This window comes from Parasteatoda tepidariorum, chromosome 12 (genome assembly GCF_982258835.1).
Source record: "Parasteatoda tepidariorum strain Cologne lab strain chromosome 12, Ptep-v5.0, whole genome shotgun sequence".
In the NCBI taxonomy this organism is placed as follows: domain Eukaryota; kingdom Metazoa; phylum Arthropoda; class Arachnida; order Araneae; family Theridiidae; genus Parasteatoda; species Parasteatoda tepidariorum.
In genome coordinates this window covers 65,425,595-65,446,277 of record NC_141766.1, presented here as the reverse complement: position 1 = coordinate 65,446,277, position 20,683 = coordinate 65,425,595, and the positions used below count along the sequence as shown (strand labels likewise).

Here is a 20,683-nt window from a genome sequence, read left to right as displayed (position 1 = left end):
TTATGAAAATTAATTCACTAGGCCAGGGGTGGCGAACCTTTATGCACCAACGGGCCATTTTTTCTAAAAAAAAAATTTTTTTAATGAGATTCTCAACGCTCAGGTAACTAAAAGCTCGCTCAATAATCAGAAAGAAATGGACTGTATAATTATGCACAATATTTATTTATTATTATTTGGAAGAGAGCTTTTTTGTAGCTCGTTACAGCTCTCCTTCCACACACACACACTCTCTTGTGTTACAAGTTATACTAGGTGGCGCTACAAATCCGTGCGGATACAGAGATCATAGACGTGCCGTCAAATAATTTTGATTTCGTGATTCTTGGGAAAATAATGATACAAAGTATCAACTCAAAACTCTTTATTTACTATGGAAAAAAATACATTTTGCAATGTCTCAGTTATACGCGTAGTTCAACTTAAGGTAACATCGGTGTGACTTCTGTTGTTGTAGATAAGATGACAAATAACTTATATCAGGTTGTAAGATGTTAGTTTAAGCAGGAATATTAATTTTTTTTTTTTACTAGCCATTTATTGTTAGCTTGTTTTTTATGGTTATTAATTATTTTTTGGCATTAATTGTTAATTTTTTTGTTAATAACTGTCGATTTTTTTTCTTTATGAGTTTTAATTTAATTGTTAATATGCTTCATAGTGAACTGTGTAATCTCTTGCGTGCCCGAAATATTGTGTCGCGTGCCATGAATAGCACGCGTGCCATTGGTTCGCCATCCCTGCACTAGGCAATCAATATAAGCGGAAAGGTTTTAAAGTTATCATACAATAACAAGCATAAAAAATTTTTAAGTTTCAGGCATTATAAATGCCACTACATTCTCTTTTCCTGACAAAGTCATAAACTGCAAAAGCAAATCAAATCAAGTTTGCAGCATATTATTTTATGTCCTGCATTCTAGTTCATTTATTCAGCCAAAATTTCAAACCAATTTGTTCTGTTAAATCTTGAAAATTATACATTTAGTTTATACAAACCTTTTTAACTTTAAATAAGTGTCATATTATTATAATGCACTTACAAAACATTAATTGTCTATTTGTTTTAGTATTTGTTGACAACAATAATGAGAGTTCAATTATAATCAGTAATTGTTTGATAATCTTTAAAAAGATCTATTCTGAATAATTTGGTATATTTAAAAAATTACGAATAATTATCACATAAATAAATGAGGTTACTCAACAAATAAATGAAATTACTCGATAGTCATACTTAATTTATTGAAATAATTTTTTTAGGATCTTTTAAATGGTAGTCATAAGCCTGATGTTTGGAAATCAGAAGAAAATCCACGAGTATATTCCACTTCACCTGTTGCAGATTCTGGTGTATCAAGTGCTGCTTCACCTGGTATCATATTTTTTTGTTTTCTAATTCATCATAATTCATTATATTATATCACCATTTTCTTATTCATCAAAGTAATAATTAAATTCAAAAACGTTTGTAATAATTATAATTAATTTTAATTTAAAATGTCTAACTTAGTTTTGTTTTTTGTATCCATAAACTTAGTAATATTTCACATTGTTACAAAATTCAAATTTTTATTTTTAAGAAAGACTTGTAATAAATAACTTTTTTTCTCTAATTTACCTGTTAAGGTAAACTTTACATGCATCATCTTCAATTTTTTATGTGGTATTTATATGAAATTTATTAACCGCTTCCCTTATTATCCCGAGTTAACTCGAACATAGCAAAATGCGCCAATAAGTTTTGTTTTTATTTGGCCGGAAGCAAAACAAAAAATTATAGTAATCTGCTGTGATTGGAAGTTTGGCAATATTTGTTTGGGAGTTTTGCTATTTGTAGGTCTGCAGACGTGTTTTGTGCAATTGTATACACGATGATTGATGAATTTACATTTAAAAAAAAAAAGAGTTTAAAAAATGGCGTTGGTGAGCGACAAGTGGTTTCCAATCTGACAAGTAATGGAAATGAATTTTCAGATTATGGAGATGTGAACACATACAAAGACTAATATTTAACTTTTTTCACTTACCCGAGATAATTTGTGATAGTATGATGGTAAATTAAATATTTTTTACACATAAAAAAATTAAAATTTCAACTTAGAACTTATATATTATGTTTTGTTTTAGTTCCTCGTAATTATTAATGAAATAAAAAAATATATTGATTTTGTGCTTTTTTTTTCTTCAAAAAAATTGGTAATCGGTTAATACGAAATTATTAGTTTTGTATTTTTTGTTATTTAATATCGCTTCAGGAATTTTTAATTAAATTTTTTCTATAATTTTATAAATCTATATTTTTTTAAATCATTAATTATGATATTTTATTTTTTGTTCATGATATGCAATAAAATATAGGGTAGTTTAAAAAAAAATTGTCTGCATTATTCTGCACTTAAAATTAAATTAGAAATTTTTGATTTTATCCTATAGCTAATAATACTGCTGATCAAATAAATTACAATCATCAAGCTTATGCTCAAAAAAGTAATGCTGCTAGCCTGGAATCAATGCGTGGCTTAAAGTCAAGTGCCAGCACTGATATTAGCCTTAATGAACTGGTATGTATTCCTCTTCATCAACATCTTCAAATTTGTACTTATATTGATAAAAATTTAATAAATCAAAAATTAAAACAGACCTTGAGTCTCAACGCATCATCTGAAGTAGCTTTTGTTGAAATGATTGACTTTTTCCCATTAAGTTCAATGTTCATTTATCACAGAACCTTCTTAAAACATGCTAGCATAATTTAAATTTTATACAGAAAAAGAAATTTCTTTCAAACACTAATGCAGTGTGTATTTTTATAAATGTCTAGTTAATATCTTGAAAAATCTGACCTAATATTGTTTAAATATCACCTAATATAATGGATAGTTTGCTCTATACAAGTGGTTTCCAATCTGACAATCTGGTTACACGACTAAACTATATAAATCAAGGCATTGTTGCTCACAATACAAAATTTAGTTGACCTACAGATGCAACAGTGTAAAATTTAACAAATATTACCTACTTAATTTAATGAACAATGATTGTTTTTATCTGCAAGATGTGCATCACTTAAAAGGTTTTCTTTTTTTAACTATATTATGGAAGGAAAACTGTTTAAGATACTCTGTTAAGAATAGTGTATACATATTTTGAAAGTAATTCATTTATTTAATATTGAATAATAAATAATTGTGCATTTCTTTTATTAAGCAAATGAGAAATTATGTGAAAAAGAATAAATATAAGAATAGAAACTGCTGTCAACTTTCAATACCTCTTCAATATTTTCTATTATAAACTCTTCAACTGCAATATTATTGCAAGAAATTTATATGAAATAGAAATAATTACTTATATATATATATGAGTAATACTGGGGTGCTAAAATTATGGCCTAATGAAGAGATAGACTGTTCGACCTAGAAATTGTCAGATCTAACCAAGATATTCATTTTTTATGTGCATTATATATCATTCCCGAAAAGTTATAGATGTATTACTTTTATTATAACTGATTTTTTTCTGAAATAAGTCAAACCACCCACTCTTATCCCATGAGTGATCTAAAATCAGCTACACATGTTAACTAAATAAGAAATTTAGAAATGCTAGAATTTCAATGAAAGACATCTTTATTTTATATGGTAAATTAAGAAAATTTTGCATGTTATTTTCATGTGATGTAGTTTAGGCCGTACTCAAGGGGTAGATAGAGGGACAATTGTCCTAGGGCCCAGGACTGCTGAGAAGTTCTCTAAAATATAGTTTTTATTAATGTTTTTTTTAAAGAAAATAGTAGATAATTTCTTTTTATCAGCATAAAAACTACAGTTTTGTTTAAAAGATCTCCAAAAATGCTACAAAATATGAAAATAAAGTCTTTTTGTGGTTTAGAAAGGGGCCTGTAATAAAATTTATCCTGGGACCTGTAAAACCTCTGTTCAGCCTTGGGTAAAGTTATCTTCTTCCTCCACTGCATTGCTACTTTCTTGGGAACAGCATAGACATAAATCGAGAGGCATCAAACCTCCTCTTCTCCCACCAACAGCGGTTATCAGAATGCAGCAAAACAGTGCTACTATTGGACAAAATTCTTATTGTTTATTAGAGTATGAATTTTGAATAAATATATGATATTAATATAATAAGATGGACTAAAAGTAGTTTCATTATAACTGTAACGACCAATAAATAAGCACTGCTTAAAAATAAGAGAACATTAGTGAGTTGATGTAATAAATTAAACTTATCTTCACAAACGCTGCGAATTAATAAGCAACAATACTCTAATATGATCGGTCCTTCTTCTTGACTAGTAAAATGAAATTCAGAATTTGTTTGCTAAAAATCAGAACTAATTTTGCCAAAATCAAGGTACCTGGTTTTATCCCGGCACTGGGTTTCACACCCCACTCTCTCCTGTATATGTACAAAAAGAGAGATCAACTTATACAATAGTTTCATAAAAATTTGGCTACTTCAAGGATAAATAAAAAAAAATTAGAAAGTTGAGAAAAATAATTCATTACTATGTTTTAAGCAGGCAACAAGGAAAACGAAATTTGATTAAAATTATTATTAATATTGATTTGTGAAATTTTTAATTCAATACATTATTATTGTTTAGGATTGGTTCATAGGAATTTTCATGTTATAATTCTATGTATATATTTTTTTTAAAAAAATATATAGTACAAAAATTCGTTTAAAGTATGATGTCATTTTTTTCTCTCTAGGACCGACTTGAAATGTGTTTAAATCATGCTGTTTTTCATACTTATCTATAAATTTTTAAGCTTTCAGAGGTTTGAGAGACCAGAATAAATTACGAGCGAAATAAGGCGATTTTGAACTCCCTTATATCAGGAAATGTAGCAATGAATCTGTAACTTACTTTGGTTATTACATTCAACATAAAATTTTGTAAGTTTAGTTAAAGTATTTATGGAGATACCGTCATTCTTATGAAAAAAATTCTTTTTTTGTTTGATGTTTTTCTTTTTGCCGTAGCCTTCAAAAATATTCGATAAAACTAAGCAAAATTTTTAAAGTAATTTTTAAAAAGAAAAATCATTCTAAATTTGAAAAAAAAATTTACAAACTGTGCAATATATTTTCGCATTTAAAGTAGTTCTTTCATATTGTAAATGTGCGGAAACATTGAAAAAGAAATTTTATAATTTTGTAATGAATTGTATTTGGTTACTAATGAAAAAAAGTTCTATTTGAATGTCTAGCAAATTTAAAAAGTTTTAAGCAATTTTCTAAATAGTTTTTGTAAATTTTGAAAGAAATCTCTGAATGGTAAGAGGTTTTAAACAAATTTCATTTTGAATCATGAAACAAAACTTAAAAACAAATGATAATACCTTATAATAATCACCCATACACCAAAATATGATGGTACATTGAACTCTCGCTACTACAATATCCGATACAACAACTACCTCTGTTACAATAATATTTTGTGGTCCTGTCGAACTTTCATATGAATGAATGTTATCCTACTGTCAGTATTACGATATATTCTTAGGCAATAAACCCCTGTAAAACTTTTTTTTCCTTCAAATTTCAACCTTATTTTCTCCATTTATTAATGGTTTTTAAATGTAAAAAAGATCTTATTTTATCATTTACCATTTTTCCATTTTTTTTTTTTTTTTTTTGAAAAGAAAAGACTCACTGTTGGCCACCCCAAGAGCTTCCATTCTTAGAATTGCCTCCCTTATCTCTTAAGAAGTCGCAGAGGTTTTATTCCTATCTGCATGAGTCACAAATGACCACAAGCATCACACATTAACTTCTGAAAGAGATTTTTTTACATAGAGGGTGGGTGGAGCACCATTCACAAACAAAAATCATTTTCGTACTTTGAACTCAATGCATACTTTGTTGGTTGACTTAACAGTCAGAAGAATAAATAAACAAACAAAAATATTGGATTATTTTCAATAAAAATGGTTTTCAGATATGTTTTCTTTCTTATTTTATTTTGATTTCTTTAATATTTAACCATAATTAACATATCTGCAAATTAATATTTACATTTATAGTTAATACAAACATAGCATTAAAATTTTTAAATAAATCTTATTGTGTCCCCAAAGTATATGGGCTATCAATATATAACAATATATCCCTCTACAACAATATATTAATTTGGTCCAAAAAATTATGTTGTTGCAAGGTTTTAATGTATAAGGAAATAAACCTGCTTTTATGTGGGATGATCCCCCATAATGTCAATGTTATTTTTAATAAATCTTGTTTAAAAGTACAAAATGACAATCAGGAGAAACCCCCTTAACATTCAGGACTAGTTTTAAAAAAGTAGAAAAATTGCTTAAACACTGATTGAATTTTTTTAAATTTTCAAGATATTAAAATCTTATTTTTTTTGTAGGTTACTATTCAATACAAAATTCTGAAGAAAAAATTTTTTTGTTTTCTGTGCATGCACAGTAGGAAAAAACTACTTTAACTTCTCATATCTTGCACAATTTTTTTTTTCAAATTTCAAAATTATAATTTTGTTAATTAAAATTTGCTCCAAAATTTTTGATTTTACTAAATATTTTTAAATTTAATGGGAAAGAACAAGTGGCTATATACTATTTTTTTATAAAAATGTCCATGTCACCATAAATATTTAAGATAAGCTTATACAATTTTATGGAGTTCTTGCATTTAATAACTTAAGTTATCAATGCATGTTTATTTCTGTAAGGATGTTCAAAATATTTTTTTTCATTTGTAATTTATCTCTGGTCCCTCAAACTTCTTAAAGTTTTAAAATTTATTAAAAAGTAGGAGAAATCGCATGACCTAAGCACTTCTAATGTTATAAAATAATCCTCTAAGCATTTTTTAAGAAGTTTTAAAAAAATGTCAAGAACTGAAAGTGTCTCTTCAATTATTATAGGATAGTGTATGGCATTTTTTCTAAAATAGTTTGTTATTAAGACTTTCTTTTTCACCTAATGTTTCAATTTTCTTCTTTTTATAGTTCAGACTTCTTTTAGTAGTACTATAACTAATGTAATTTGATTTATGCTTCTCCAATTATTTTATTATTTTAAATATTTTTTCATTACTTATTTTTTCTTTGTATGAATATTAGATTGATAATTCAAGTGAAAATTGTTTATCCATGAGCAAAGGAAGCATTTCTTTTGATTCATCAAGTTTATTAGGCTGCAGACTACCAGTTGGTAAGATGTCTCAAAATTACTTTAGATGTTATTAAGATTTTTTTTTCATACGGGATGTAACAATGCTCAAATGCAAAAAATTTTGTATCTCATGCATTAGTTTTATGCAAAATCTTCAAGTTTATGTAGGAATAAAGTATTGAAAGTTGTATTTAACTTCGTTAAAAAATATATTATGATACTAGTAAATGTTATTGAATTAAGCAAATATGAAATCCTTTTTTTTTTAATCATAATTTAAGAAAAATTTCAAAATGGCAGATTTCTTGACGTTCAAAAGTGTATGAGTAACTTTTTCATTTTTAATATGTGTTGATTTTTGTGAGTGTGTGTGTTTATGTTAAAATGTTTAAGTTGTACTTAACTGCTCTTAGTATTTTTGTTAAAATTACTACAAGCATCATTTTTAAACACTGAACAGTATAGCTTTCAATACTATTATGTTTAAATAAAGTATATATGTATAAGAGAACAAATGTTAATCCTTTAATTAAATAATAGTTGTTAGTAAATTATGGTATTTTTGTTTCATATATATTTTGTTTGTTTTTTAATATTTATATTCACAGAGATGATTGTGCTAAAAAAAAAAAATTTAATTTCCGGATTTTCCTCTAACCGTGATCCGGAAAGTTTCGGAAACCCAAATCCATAAATTTCAAGAAATCATCGATCACATTTATGCATGGAAATTCTTGCATATTTTATTTAAAAATATTAGAACAAGAATATATACTTTGCAGCTCTTTTATTTGTAATTATTTTTTCTGGTATAATAATAAATGTAATTAGACATAAAAGTTAACTTTTACATAATTATACATTTAAATTATGCTACATATAATTTATTTAGAATTTCATGTTTTGAAAATATCAAAAATTTGAATTTAATTGAATTGCCATTTCCTTTTATCCAAAATTATTCCATTGCTTTTTATTTTTGAAACAAAATCTCTTGAATGTATATTATTTCTATGAAGGATTTCTTTTAGTTAGTTGATTACTCACTGATACTTATGTTTTCTAAAAAAATTGATTTTTGTGTGCACTTTATTCTTTTCTGAACACTAATCAACATTTCTTCTCAAGCATTATTTTCTCAAACACTGCAAACCAAATTCATCCTCATTTATTAAGCACCAGAATTACTCTAAAACATAAAAACTGAATTGTAATGAAACAGGCTCACGCTTCTTTATTAACCCCTTCACTTCTTGTATTTGCTGAATGGACTGTATTACAGCATTATTTCCAGCATATCTGCGCACCTGGAAAGTCATGAATTTCGGTATTGAACAAAATTTGTCATGAAATGTCATGATTTTAACTATTTTTTTTAAAAAAAATAATGGAAAGTTACGGATTTAGGTCACCCGAAAGTCTATTTTTAAAATGGAATAATCCCCCCCCCCCCAATTTCATGGTGTACGGTATATCTGAGTTTGTAACAAAATCCCCTCTCACAGTCATATTTTATTAAAATATAAAATATTTTTATCATTTTCTTTAAAACTTGCGCTGTTCTTTAAAAAAAAGAAAGAAAATACATCATTTCTAGAGCGAACTATCTTTTAAACTTCTGTGATTTCTGAATTTTTGTTATTATTATTTATTTTTTTAATATTATCAATTTAAAATTCCAGCTGAGACAAGCCAGTGATTCGTGAATTTTTTTCATTTCGAAATGAGAACCGAAAAATCAGGATTATTTCTTTCCTCCTCCGATATGCAAGAAAAGTATCTTTAAAATATGATTCTTCAGAAAAAAAGAAAAAAAATTCTTTGCTTTTGTATTTTTTTTGCCAGCTATTTTATTGCTTCAACTCTTTCTTTACTCTGTTTTTTTAAATTTAAAATAAATATTTCAAGATGCAGAGTATAACAGTTTTGGGTATATCTATCATTTCAATTAATGTTATTATGCTTTTTTTAAATTTATTGTTGTGTTTTCGTCGGAGAAAATAGTAACTTCATGAAGTCATGAAAAATTCTTGGAATTAGTCATGTAAAATCATGAATTTGAAAATCTAAAATGTAGCAGATACCCTTTATTTCTTAATACACATGTATTGACTTGTTTTTCGTTAGATAACTAACTTTAAAAAGTCAGTGTCTTACTAGCATTCAATACTAGTGATTAACAGAGTCCTTTTGGTGTAGATTTTTATTATAGTATATATAAACAGAATTTTTATTAACAAATATAATGTAAAAAATTTAAAGGATGCATTTTCAGTAGTGGATTATTTACATCAATCCCGCAAACTGCTCCAGATAAACAAAACTAATTCATCTAATGAGAAATAGTTTGTGTAAAAGCTAATTATTAAAAAAAATAGTCATAGAATTTGGAAAAATTTTAAAACTTTACTTAGAAAAGTAATTGACCTCAAAAACATACCCCTGAAGTGCTTAATAAAAAGAAAATATCTATTCAAGTTGTTGCAGAAAAATTAAAGAAGTCTACGTAAAAAAATTTATTTGTACTTGCCTGAAAATTATTTTTTGCAACCTTTGTCTTTTTTCATGTTACATATTAATTTATATAAAAACTAATTGCAACACATTACTAACATCTTTACTGGTAAAATTTATTCATAAATATAATTGTAAAAGAAAGTACAAGGTTCTTTATAATACGACTGGCTTTGGTCGTTTAGGTTCTTTTAATTTCATTTTTGTCTATATTACATTTTTCTACTCTAGTTGATGTTTCTGTGTAATTAGTTCTTGTAATTGATCATGTTTTATGTAATTTGTCTAGTCCATGTTTCTGATTTAATAATTAAAATAAGAGGAAAGTACATTAAAAAATAAATTTTGCATTTCAGGGCATGTTCTCGCATTTTTTATAACAATAGAATTTTTTAACTTTAGTAATTGTTTTTACTAAAGAACTAAATATTACTGATGTTTTTAAAGGTCTATCTTATACATTATTACTGTTGAAAGGAAGAATTATCTGAAAATTAAGTTCAGTAGGTGCCACAAACAATTTCCTTCTTTTGTCCGGAAATTTGAATTTAAAGGGTACAACAAAAGTTTTAAAATAAATTAACTTTTGAAATTGGAATCACATTATTAAACTTTTCTAAGTATTATAGCATGGATTTTTCTTATGGCAATTTACTGTAAATTTAATTGATTTGCAAATTTCACATGCAATTATTAAACATAATGATATAATATTCTGTAAAGGGTCCTAACACCATTTTTCTACATTAAAGCTTAATTGTTTTTTATATATTATCAATCAAAATATGCTATGATGCTAGAGTGACAATGTTTCTGTGAATGCTAATATGTTGATTTATATTTTAACTGTTAAATTCAAATACTATCTTTCTGTAAATCAAACCTTGATATCTAAGAGTTTTGTTTACATCTCATGTAAATGTACGGAATTTTATATTTTCATTTACAGGTAATTTACAATATTATTCCGATGTTTACAATATTATTGTTGAGAGAGAACCTACTGGCCTGGGTCTAAGTATTGCTGGAGGGAAAGAATCTACTCCATACAAGGGGGAAGATGATGTAATATAGTGTATCAATTTTATTTGACTAATTTTTTCTATTTTGTTTCATTCTTCTAATTAAGCTTTTTTATAGGGAATATTTGTTTCTAAGATCATAAAAGGAGGACCTTCAGATAAGGCTGGATTAAAAGTAGATGATAAGATTTTAAAGGTAAATCAGTAACTTTAGTAATTAAATTAAATAACATATAATTTTTCAGTTTATTTTTTAAAGAGTAGTAGTTAAAAACTATTTGCATTTTTATCATAATTTGTTCTTTTCTTAAATGATAATTACTTAATGTTTTATCTTTAAGGGATTAAAATAGTATAATATTCCTTTAGTATATTGTTTATATAAATTTTCATGATTTTCTCTTGTCTATTGCAATAGCAATATAAATTATAAGTCATAGTTTATCATTAAACTTTTCTGTAAGCATTAATTAAAAAAATTTATTTTGGTAAACACTGTTTTATTATATCTCATTTTTTCAGAATATTTAAATCCTATATAAATTTTTTAACTCACATAATTGTCGTGTAAATAACAAGACAATGCCATCATTTCTTTCTTTTTTTTTTGTAGGTCAATGAAATACCATTGCTGGATATTGACCATTATACTGCTGTTCAAATCTTGAAAAATGCAGGAAATAGTATAAAATTCACTGTTCTTAGAGAGCGTGAGACAAACTTAAAAGAAGTAAGATATTAATAACTGCATACTAACTGGCTATTAATATTATGTGTAAAAATTAGGTTCTAAATGCTGTACAAAATATCGCTGTAGAAAGTTTACTATTGTGAATGTTTTATTCTTAGAGTTTAGTTCTTTTTATCAATTGTATGTTAATTTTGAATCTATACTTAAAAACTTAACATTTTATTTTTATGAATATTTCCTTGAAATTTTAACTTCTTTGCAGTTTTGCACAGGGTTTCATAAGTTTTATAGGTTCCTATTTATTCAATGTATTACATAAAATGTTAATTTATGTCGTGTACAAATACCCAAAAATTGATTTATGTGTTTTTTACTTCCTTTTCGACAGAATATTTTTATAAATTTTTTTTTATGGAAATATTTTTACTCTCTACATTGTAGCAATATACTTATGCTTTTGTTTACCACTAGCTTCCTTCATTTTTATACAGGGGATTTTATATTCTCCCATAGTTGAACCTCACTTCTTTTGCATTAACATATTTTGCCAATTTTCTTGAAAAAACACTCCCTTTTATGAATTTTTATAACCTACGTTATGCATTCAAACATCATTAATAATACCTTTCTCTTGCATCTTTGCTAAAGAAAAATAATCTTAAAATGTTTTTAACTCTGTTTAAATTTGATTTAAATATTTTTATTTTACTTTTTACACTTAGAAGGATTATCTGCTTGCTAATGTGCCAAAAGATGTTGCAGATTGCCAACATAATGCTATTACTCAGATGCATAACAGCATTGTAAGCCCATCAGGAGAATCAAATAACAAGTTTAGAATAGGATATCCTTCAGAAACTATTAATAAAGTTCCAGTTGTAACTTATAATCCATACTGTGACAAAGGATCCGATTTTCACCAAATCTCCAATGGACCATCGTCTTCCTCCACATCTCAGCATGAAAATAAACTGACAGCATTTATTCCTGAGATGACATCTACACCTACAGTTTTATCTCGAGCTTCTAGTAAAAATATTCCTGATGTTGTCCAACCGTCTACAATAGACTCGGTTATTCAAACAGCTGCATATGATACTAAGGACAAATATGTTGGCCCTGTTGTTAAAGTCACGATTCAAAATCCACGTCCTTATGTTCCTTTATCTCCAGATTTACCTCCTCTCACCAAAAATATGGGTAAATCTTTAGAGACTCTCACAAGGTCATCTTACAGTGAAACCACTCTCACAAGACTCACTAATAATTCATCATCATCAAATAAGCTTTTAACAGAAGTAAGTTTTTCAATTATTCTTAAATAACATAAGCCTACAAAAATCATTGTCCTACAAATCTTAAGATTTCTGTAAATTTTCGGGCAGAAAATCTAAAAATGTGTAGCATTACCTGCAACTTTAAATCAAATTATTTAGTTGCACTTAACTGCATTACATAATTAAAACTTGTGCTTAGTTCAGAAATAAAAATTCATGCATACCACCATAAACTTATAACATGCTACTTTGAACTAAAATTATTAGGTTATTTTATTAATGAAGATTTTTTTGAGGAAAAGTTGCCATCTTATTTCTTAATTGTATGGAAACATTACTTTTTATGCTACTTTAACTTAAATAATATAATCAAAAATATGAATAAAAAATTGATAATGAGTATTATAACTTGTAATAGCTATAATCAAAATTTGTTCTAAAGTATATCAAGAACATTTTCTATGAAATTAATTATCTTTCTTTCTATCTGAATTATGTCAACTAGAATACAAATGAATCTATTTTTATAAAACATACTGAGCTAGTTCTAAGATCAAGCTTTTAATTTTTAACATTTAAAGCAAAGTTTAAACTAAGCTGGAAAATAATATTATGAAATTGTATATAATTTCATGCTCTAGAGTAAAATATTTAAAAAGTCTTAGAATTTTTTTTTAATTTCGGTTTTCTGAATTATTAATTTTTGTACTCTCAGTTTTGAGCAAATTATATTATTAATTATGTTGACACAGCTATCAATTTTAGGAAGTAGTTTTAGTAAGGTCTAATGGATCGCTTGGACTGAGCATCATGGGTGGTTGTGACCAATCTTGCTTTCCATTTGGTGAAAATGAACCTGGTATTTTTGTTTCTCGGGTAAGTTTTGTTCAACACATTATTCCAATATAAATCCTAACTTTTCTTAGTATTCATTATGATTACAAAGTAAAATCGGTATATTTATCTTCATTGATATGGATCTTTAGTAGTTGTCCAAGATTTCTATTTATCTCTATAATTTTGTAGTTTTTAAACCTAACTTATAAAGCAACAAAAATGGGTTTTCTAATATTTACATAAACTTGCTTCTGTAGAGAACTTTCATTTTACTAGCATTATATTGGAAATTAACGCAAATTAGAATCGATGTGTAAAAAACTCTTATATTGGAATATAAAAACAGTATATTGATCTTTATAATATCTTTAGAACAATAAAAAGATTTTTGCTTAACATATTTTGCCTATAATTTCAAAAGGAATTTTTATGTTATGTGTTGTTGACAAAAAAAATTAAATTTCTTCTTAACAATGTAGCTTATTTACCATATTGTAGAAGTAATGAAGGTTATCATAACTCTTACTATGTTTCATTTTTGCAGTTCTGCTTTTAATTCATATCATTTGGGGTTTAGACACAGAAGTTGTGTTATAGTGAAAGTCATAGTCAAATATTATCAAAGAAAAAGGAAATGCTCTGATAGATTATACTTTTGGAATCAGAAAACAAAAATTAAGTTAAGAAAATCAACCTTAATTTGTTCTCTCTTACAATAAATATTTATAGATAATAAAATAATTCTGATATGACTCCTTTTCATCCATATTTTGATCGTTGTATTGATTAAATTTTTTTAGTAAAAACAATCAACTGTTGGTCAAAACATCGGAAATGCGTGTTGTGCCATGCAAAATTCTATTTGACCACGGCACTGATATAAAATATCGCTAGCATTTAAATAAGTCATGGACTTGAATCCGATTGCTGTTTGGCTGACCTTAAACGTTTTTTATGATTTATGTTATTATTTATCCAAAACAAAGATTAATAGCTTAACGCTTTTATTTAAAAAAAAAAGTCTTCCATTTAATCAATTTGATCCTGGCTCAAATTAACAATGCCTATATCAATATCTTAAATTCTCTGAATAATTATCTGAATCATTAATGAGCATGTAATTTAATTTAATTAAATTGGATCACATGCTCATCAATGGTGATAAAATAAATTTAAAAAATATAAATAAAATTTTAAGATAAACATTACTTTCTTAAAAATTATTTGCATGTATTATTGCAATTTTCAAAGATTTTGTAATAGTCTTGCTGCCATTGTTTAAATAACATACATATGTGATGTGTGTGGGTCTAAATATTGTAACATTGTATGTAGTACTGTGACGTATGTTGATTAAATTTTGTAATGGAAATGTTTTCCTAAAGAACTGCTTATCAGATGCTTATAACATTCTTATTATTTTTGTATCTTTATTTTCAAACTTATTTTATAGTGATATTATGAATTTTAGAGCCTTTTTTGTCATATTTTTCTCTGACAGATTGCACCAAATGGAATAACTGCTAAAACAAAGAAAATACGAGTTGGAGATCGTATTCTTAAAGTTAGTTTGAACTTTTCTTTTGTGTGTTTTTTTTTCAAACTGTTATTGAAAATGACCAGGATTAACTATTTCAAATAAAATAATGTTTAATTTATTGTTTTTTTAGGTTAATAATATTGATTTAAATAAAGCTACCCATGCTGAAGCAGTAACTGTTCTATGTGCTGCTGCTAATGAAGTAAAACTCGTAATACGCCATGATCCTCTGCCAACCGGATGGCAGGTAAATATGTTTACACATGTTTTATTTTGCATTTTAATGTTTCAATTATGTGGTAGGTTTAAGTACTGAAATTTAAAATAGTTTTTGATGTTTGCCTTTTTTTTTCGTTCACTGTTCTTATTGCAGTTATTTCACCGTAAAACAATTAATGTTTCAAAACCTTTTTAATATAAAAAATGGGATTTGTATTGCTGATAAATGTGAAAGGTAGTAGTAAATTGTTATTTTTTTATTTATTTTTGTTTACTTTATTTATTTATTTTTGCTTTGCTAGATTTTTTTTAAATTGATCTTTCAAAAATTCCATTTATGATTTTAATAGAAGGGAGTCTAATGTTTCTATTTTAAGGAATACCATTACTTTAATCCTTCGTGTAAAAGTAAAATTAAGTAAATTTTTATAAATGGTGGAGATTTTTTATTACAGTCCTACTTTTGTTGATTAATTAAAGTAATTCATAAATTTAGGATGATTCTTCCAAATAAAATATTTTAAAAAATTGTTTCATACAATAGTAAACCTATGGTCTACAAGCTAAAAGTGACTTGTTAGACTTTTTAAATGCAAACTCCCTAAAGACGTTAGCACAAATTTCTCATTTAATAAAGCTTCTTTTATAATTTTGCAAATTTATTTGATAAATACATGAAGATTGAATTCAGTAATATTTATTCTCATTTATTTATATTAAGTGCATGGAAAATAGTTATTCTTTGAATTTGAAAAATATGTCTAAAAAATGCAAAACAGTTCTGTTTAATCTTTTTTTTATTCATTGTTCTTAAATAAATTTAAAAAAGTTGCAGAGTTGTTGCCAGAAATATTTCTAAATTATTGAAAAATAACAAAGGTTACAGAAGTCATTATTTCATTCTTTAATGCAATGAATAGTATGAAATTATTCTTAAGAAATAAAGATCAATTCAGGAGGAACAGTGTTGAATGATTTTAACTTTACAAAAAATCAAGGAGGTGATCTGGATTTCAACAATATTATGAAGTAGAACAGCCAAAAAAGTTTCTTGATTTCATTTACATTTTTGTGCTTATATTTTTTAAACTTTGTATTTTGTATCAGCTTCTTTAAATCAAATTTGGAAATGTCCTTATTGTTTCTAAACTTATTCGAAGCATTTTAAGATAAGAAGTATTTGCTGTTCTGGGATATTACTTTTTATTTGCCCACGTCATTTCTTTTTCAGGTTTACCTTCTTTATTTGTGGGTCAATTTTCTCTAAATAACTTGATTTATTCTACAATATTCCTGTTTTATGGAATAAGTATTAAGTTAAGCTAGCTTTCTTACTGAGTAATTGTAATAATCTTCTCATAATAAAGAAAAAAGTCAAGTCTTGAAGGCTTAGGAAAGTTTCATTTTTATTTATATCAACAAATAATATTTTTGAGTGATTGAATTTTAAATTAACTTTGATTTTTGATACATTTAAGTTGCTGTTTTGTTTATAACAATAGGAATATGAAACCATGTTAAATTTCTAGACAAGATTCAAAATAGTTATATTATAAACAATTTTTGATAAAAACGTATATTTTACTTTATTATTTGATCTTCTGTTAGATTTAATTAGTATCTCTAATATTAATTTACAGGAAGTAAATATTTTTATGGAAGGTGATGAAGTATTAGGCATTGAACTGGGAGGAGGCTTGAGTGGTAGCCATGCAAATCCTTATGATTACTTTGATGAAGGAATATTTATGACAAAGGTAACTATATAACGTCTTGAAAGATCTACTGATTTGATTTTTAATTGTTATTTTTTATTAACCTTTTTTATTTTAGTTCATTTTTTGTTTAATATCAACATTTTATAAAGGTTACTATGCCATCACATCTCATTTTTTACACACTTCACTAAAATGTATAAAAATCAAACAAGGCTTTTGAAGATATAGTTTTAACCATTCAATTGTTGACTTTTAGTTCAGCTTAGAATAAAACCTGGTTATTTTTCTTCAGAGGAAATACACAGTAAACATCTTTTCAAATCTTCTAAGCAGCTTAAGAGATTAACCTGTTTTCCTAAAATTTTTGATTGCCATGTTTTCTTCAAATTTTCATGCTAATAATTTTTAATCATTTTACTTTATAAAATGTTTTCAATTACATTGTTATTATGATTTTACAGATTCATCCCAATTCAGCTGCTGAGAGAAATGGTAAACTAAAAATTGGTATGAGAGTTATAGAGGTAAGTTACTATAATGTAAATAAGAGACATATTTGGTTAAATTAAAAATAGTAAGATTGTTTTTCGGAAAAACGTTGTATAATTAGTCATTTAGAAATAGATTACTTTTAATTAAAGTATTATGTAGATTATTTTAAGAAAACAATATAAAATTTTTATAGTCAGCTCTAAAATAATAAACAAGCTTCAAAGTAGAAAAAGGATGAAGTGTAAAATTTACTAAAGTACTGGAATGCATCAAGTTGGAACATTGCTGGATTTAGATTTTAGATGCTTTAGATTTCTCAAAATAAGCCTGTTTTTTTAAATGAATTAATTTGCTTCACATAATTAAAAAAAACATTTTACTTGTATTTAAGCTTTAATGTAGCTCTCATACATGTCTTAAAATTGTTTAATTAAGTATATGAAAGTAAATATCTGTATGGTCTTACATAAATTTATTCTTTAGGTACTGAGTAAATGTAGAGTCAATAACTCTTTGATTTATTAATCATAAAAATTTAATAGCTTGAATTCATTGTACATAAATAATGTTATCTGCATTATGGCAACATATTGAACAAAAAATACTTAGAATTCAGTTTAATGATCTTTTGATGGACTATGGGTTTTTCTAGAAGTTTTCCATGTCAATCTTTTGCTCAAAATAATTGTTTTCAGTTTTTGACCTTTAAGATTCGTGAGCCTTAAAGCTCAATACATCTGAGTTTGAACCAACTCTAAAAAGAGTATCTGCAGGCCTAGCCAAAAATATTTTTCTTGTATTGCTGTTTTCTTTCATTCACATTATATGGCTTGTTCATTTGATCCTTTGAATTTTATGCTGAATAGTAGTTATAGAGTTGTTTTGGATGCTTAAAACAGCTAATATATGTTAAACATGAATATCAAAGGAGTAAAGGAATCTACAATTTTAAAAAATGTCAATTTGAGAAAATGTTTATTCTATCCCTACGTTGATCAATGCAAAATTATCAATAACCCAATCATTTCTATGATTTTAAACTTATACTTTTACAGCAATGTTATTAAATATGCTATTAATATACATTGATCTCAAATGTTTAAAGAGTTGATATCAAATGTTGTAAAAAAAAAATTTTTATTAAAGGAATTTGACAGTGCTATTTTCTGTAAGCCAGATTATAAACTTTTTTGACAAAAGAAATTTTTTATAACTCTTCAAATCTATTAAAGTAGTTTTTAATTTGGCAACTTCCATTTGTGTATTATAAATTACCATTTACATGTATGTAAAACTTCTTACTTGATATAATTTATAAATATAATGTATTTTTGAAAAGAATACTTTTCTTTGGAGCAACAAAATTTCTCCTAATTAGCATTTAAAGTTTAAAGCTCAAAATTTTAACTTAAACAGTAATGTGTACAGCTGATCTCTATTTTTTTCTCTATTTGCATCAATATAAATATAATGATTCGGAATGTTTTAACTAAAGTGACCACATTTTCATTGAGACAAAGCGGGACAAATGGGATGAAATGAGAATTACAATTTAGTTATATATATTTTATTGTATACATTTATATACTTGTACAAAAATATATTTATTATTAATTATTGGTAACTATAAAAATATTTGTAAAAAATAATAATTGGAACATCATGATTTTTAATCAAATGAAATTTTTTATTTAAAAAAATTATGATTTTCTTTCATGGTCATATTTTTGATCCTAGTGAATACTTTGCAATAGATTTGGATAATTTATTAAAATGTCGTGAAATATTTCGCATGAATTTTATTGGTACATATTTTATTGATACTAGAGAAAACACGTTCTGTTGCTGCATTTGCTCCTGGAAGAGAGAGCGCGAATTCTACAATTTTCAAAATATTTTGATAAGGAATATTCTCTGTTTAAAATGAAGGAATAACTCCGTCCATTTTTGTCTGTTTCCACATTTGCAGACAACCGACATTTAATTTTTTCATCTGTAACATATCTTTTTACCAATGACACCTCATCAAAAAGATCAATTTCGCAAATAATGTTTTTCGGAAAATGGTTACCAATATACTCTAAAGATTTTTCCACATATTCCCATAAAATCTCCTTTTTCAATGTCACCCAATGAAAATTTTTATTATCTTCGAATTAAACTGTCCATTCTTCAAGATATTCCAAGCAGTTATTATAAAAGTTTTTGACATGTTTCAGAAACTCAGGTAGTTTAATGGCACCTTGTTCTTCCAACCAAGTGATGTCTTTTCAGATAATTAAAGGAATGTAATCGTTATCAATTCTTTCTCATAATTTTGTTTTTAAATTATTGATTTCACTTTACTCTTCCGTAATTGAAATGTTGTCCCCTTCAATAATTTTCGCAGCATTGTGAAATAATGTAGCTTGGTTGTGGATGAACTGAAGAAAAATTTGTGATGTGTCATTTTCAAAAAAGAGCTGCAATATTCTTGGGCATTTATCTTGTAATAAAAAGTATGATTTTAATGGTTCGTATATTTTTAAAATATTTTCTACAGCTGGTAAAAGAGCTAGCCATCATGTTTAGCTGTAACCAAGAATTCTTATATATTCACTTTCACAAAAATCCTTCAAACTTTCAACACGCACAGTATATACCTATAAAAATATGAAAACATTTTTGCAACAATATTTTCAACATCAACTAGAAGTAAGTCAGATGCTGTTTGAATAGTATTATGTAAAATGTGCTATGCACATCCTAGTCCAATAATTTTTTGGTTCGAATGCTCGTTAAGTTTCGTAAAAACGTTATTGATGCCTCTTCTAGCTTTCCCACCAAAATTTGCGTTAGTGTTATCTGCACAATAGGCAATAATTTTATTGTTCAAATTATTATTATTTAAAATAGTACTTATTGAATCAAAAATTATTTGTGAAGTTTCACCCGGCAATGAAACGAAATCTAATATTCTAATTTTAATTCCTGTTTCTGGATCAAAAAATTTAACAATTGTGGGAAATAATTTTAAATCTCTGTGGTTGGAAGCATCAGAATATAGGGATGCACATTTTTCTAATATTTTCTGCAATTCTGAAAATGGATATAGTGAAAAAATATCACAAATAATTGCTTCAGTTTCTGTCCCTGCACATGCAAATTTGTTGTCGTATAATGTTTTGATCATTTGCGAGGTACAATCCATTGATCCGAAAC

At 26.2% G+C, this 20,683-nt stretch overlaps 1 protein-coding gene across 2 annotated transcripts in view; it reads left to right on the top strand.

Moving 5' to 3' along the window:
• LOC107439758 (protein lap4) overlaps window positions 1-20,683 on the top strand; it is a 56,721-nt gene that overhangs the window by 16,607 nt on the left and 19,431 nt on the right. For both annotated transcript variants that reach the window (XM_016052450.5, XM_071188373.2), the window contains exons 13-24: window positions 1,264-1,375; window positions 2,437-2,564; window positions 7,121-7,211; window positions 10,636-10,751; window positions 10,827-10,904; window positions 11,322-11,438; window positions 12,122-12,697; window positions 13,442-13,552; window positions 15,015-15,077; window positions 15,184-15,300; window positions 16,913-17,029; window positions 17,452-17,514. In XM_016052450.5, the coding sequence (XP_015907936.3) occupies window positions 1,264-1,375; window positions 2,437-2,564; window positions 7,121-7,211; window positions 10,636-10,751; window positions 10,827-10,904; window positions 11,322-11,438; window positions 12,122-12,697; window positions 13,442-13,552; window positions 15,015-15,077; window positions 15,184-15,300; window positions 16,913-17,029; window positions 17,452-17,514 (1,689 nt within the window). The remainder of the gene's footprint in view (window positions 1-1,263; window positions 1,376-2,436; window positions 2,565-7,120; window positions 7,212-10,635; window positions 10,752-10,826; window positions 10,905-11,321; window positions 11,439-12,121; window positions 12,698-13,441; window positions 13,553-15,014; window positions 15,078-15,183; window positions 15,301-16,912; window positions 17,030-17,451; window positions 17,515-20,683) is intronic.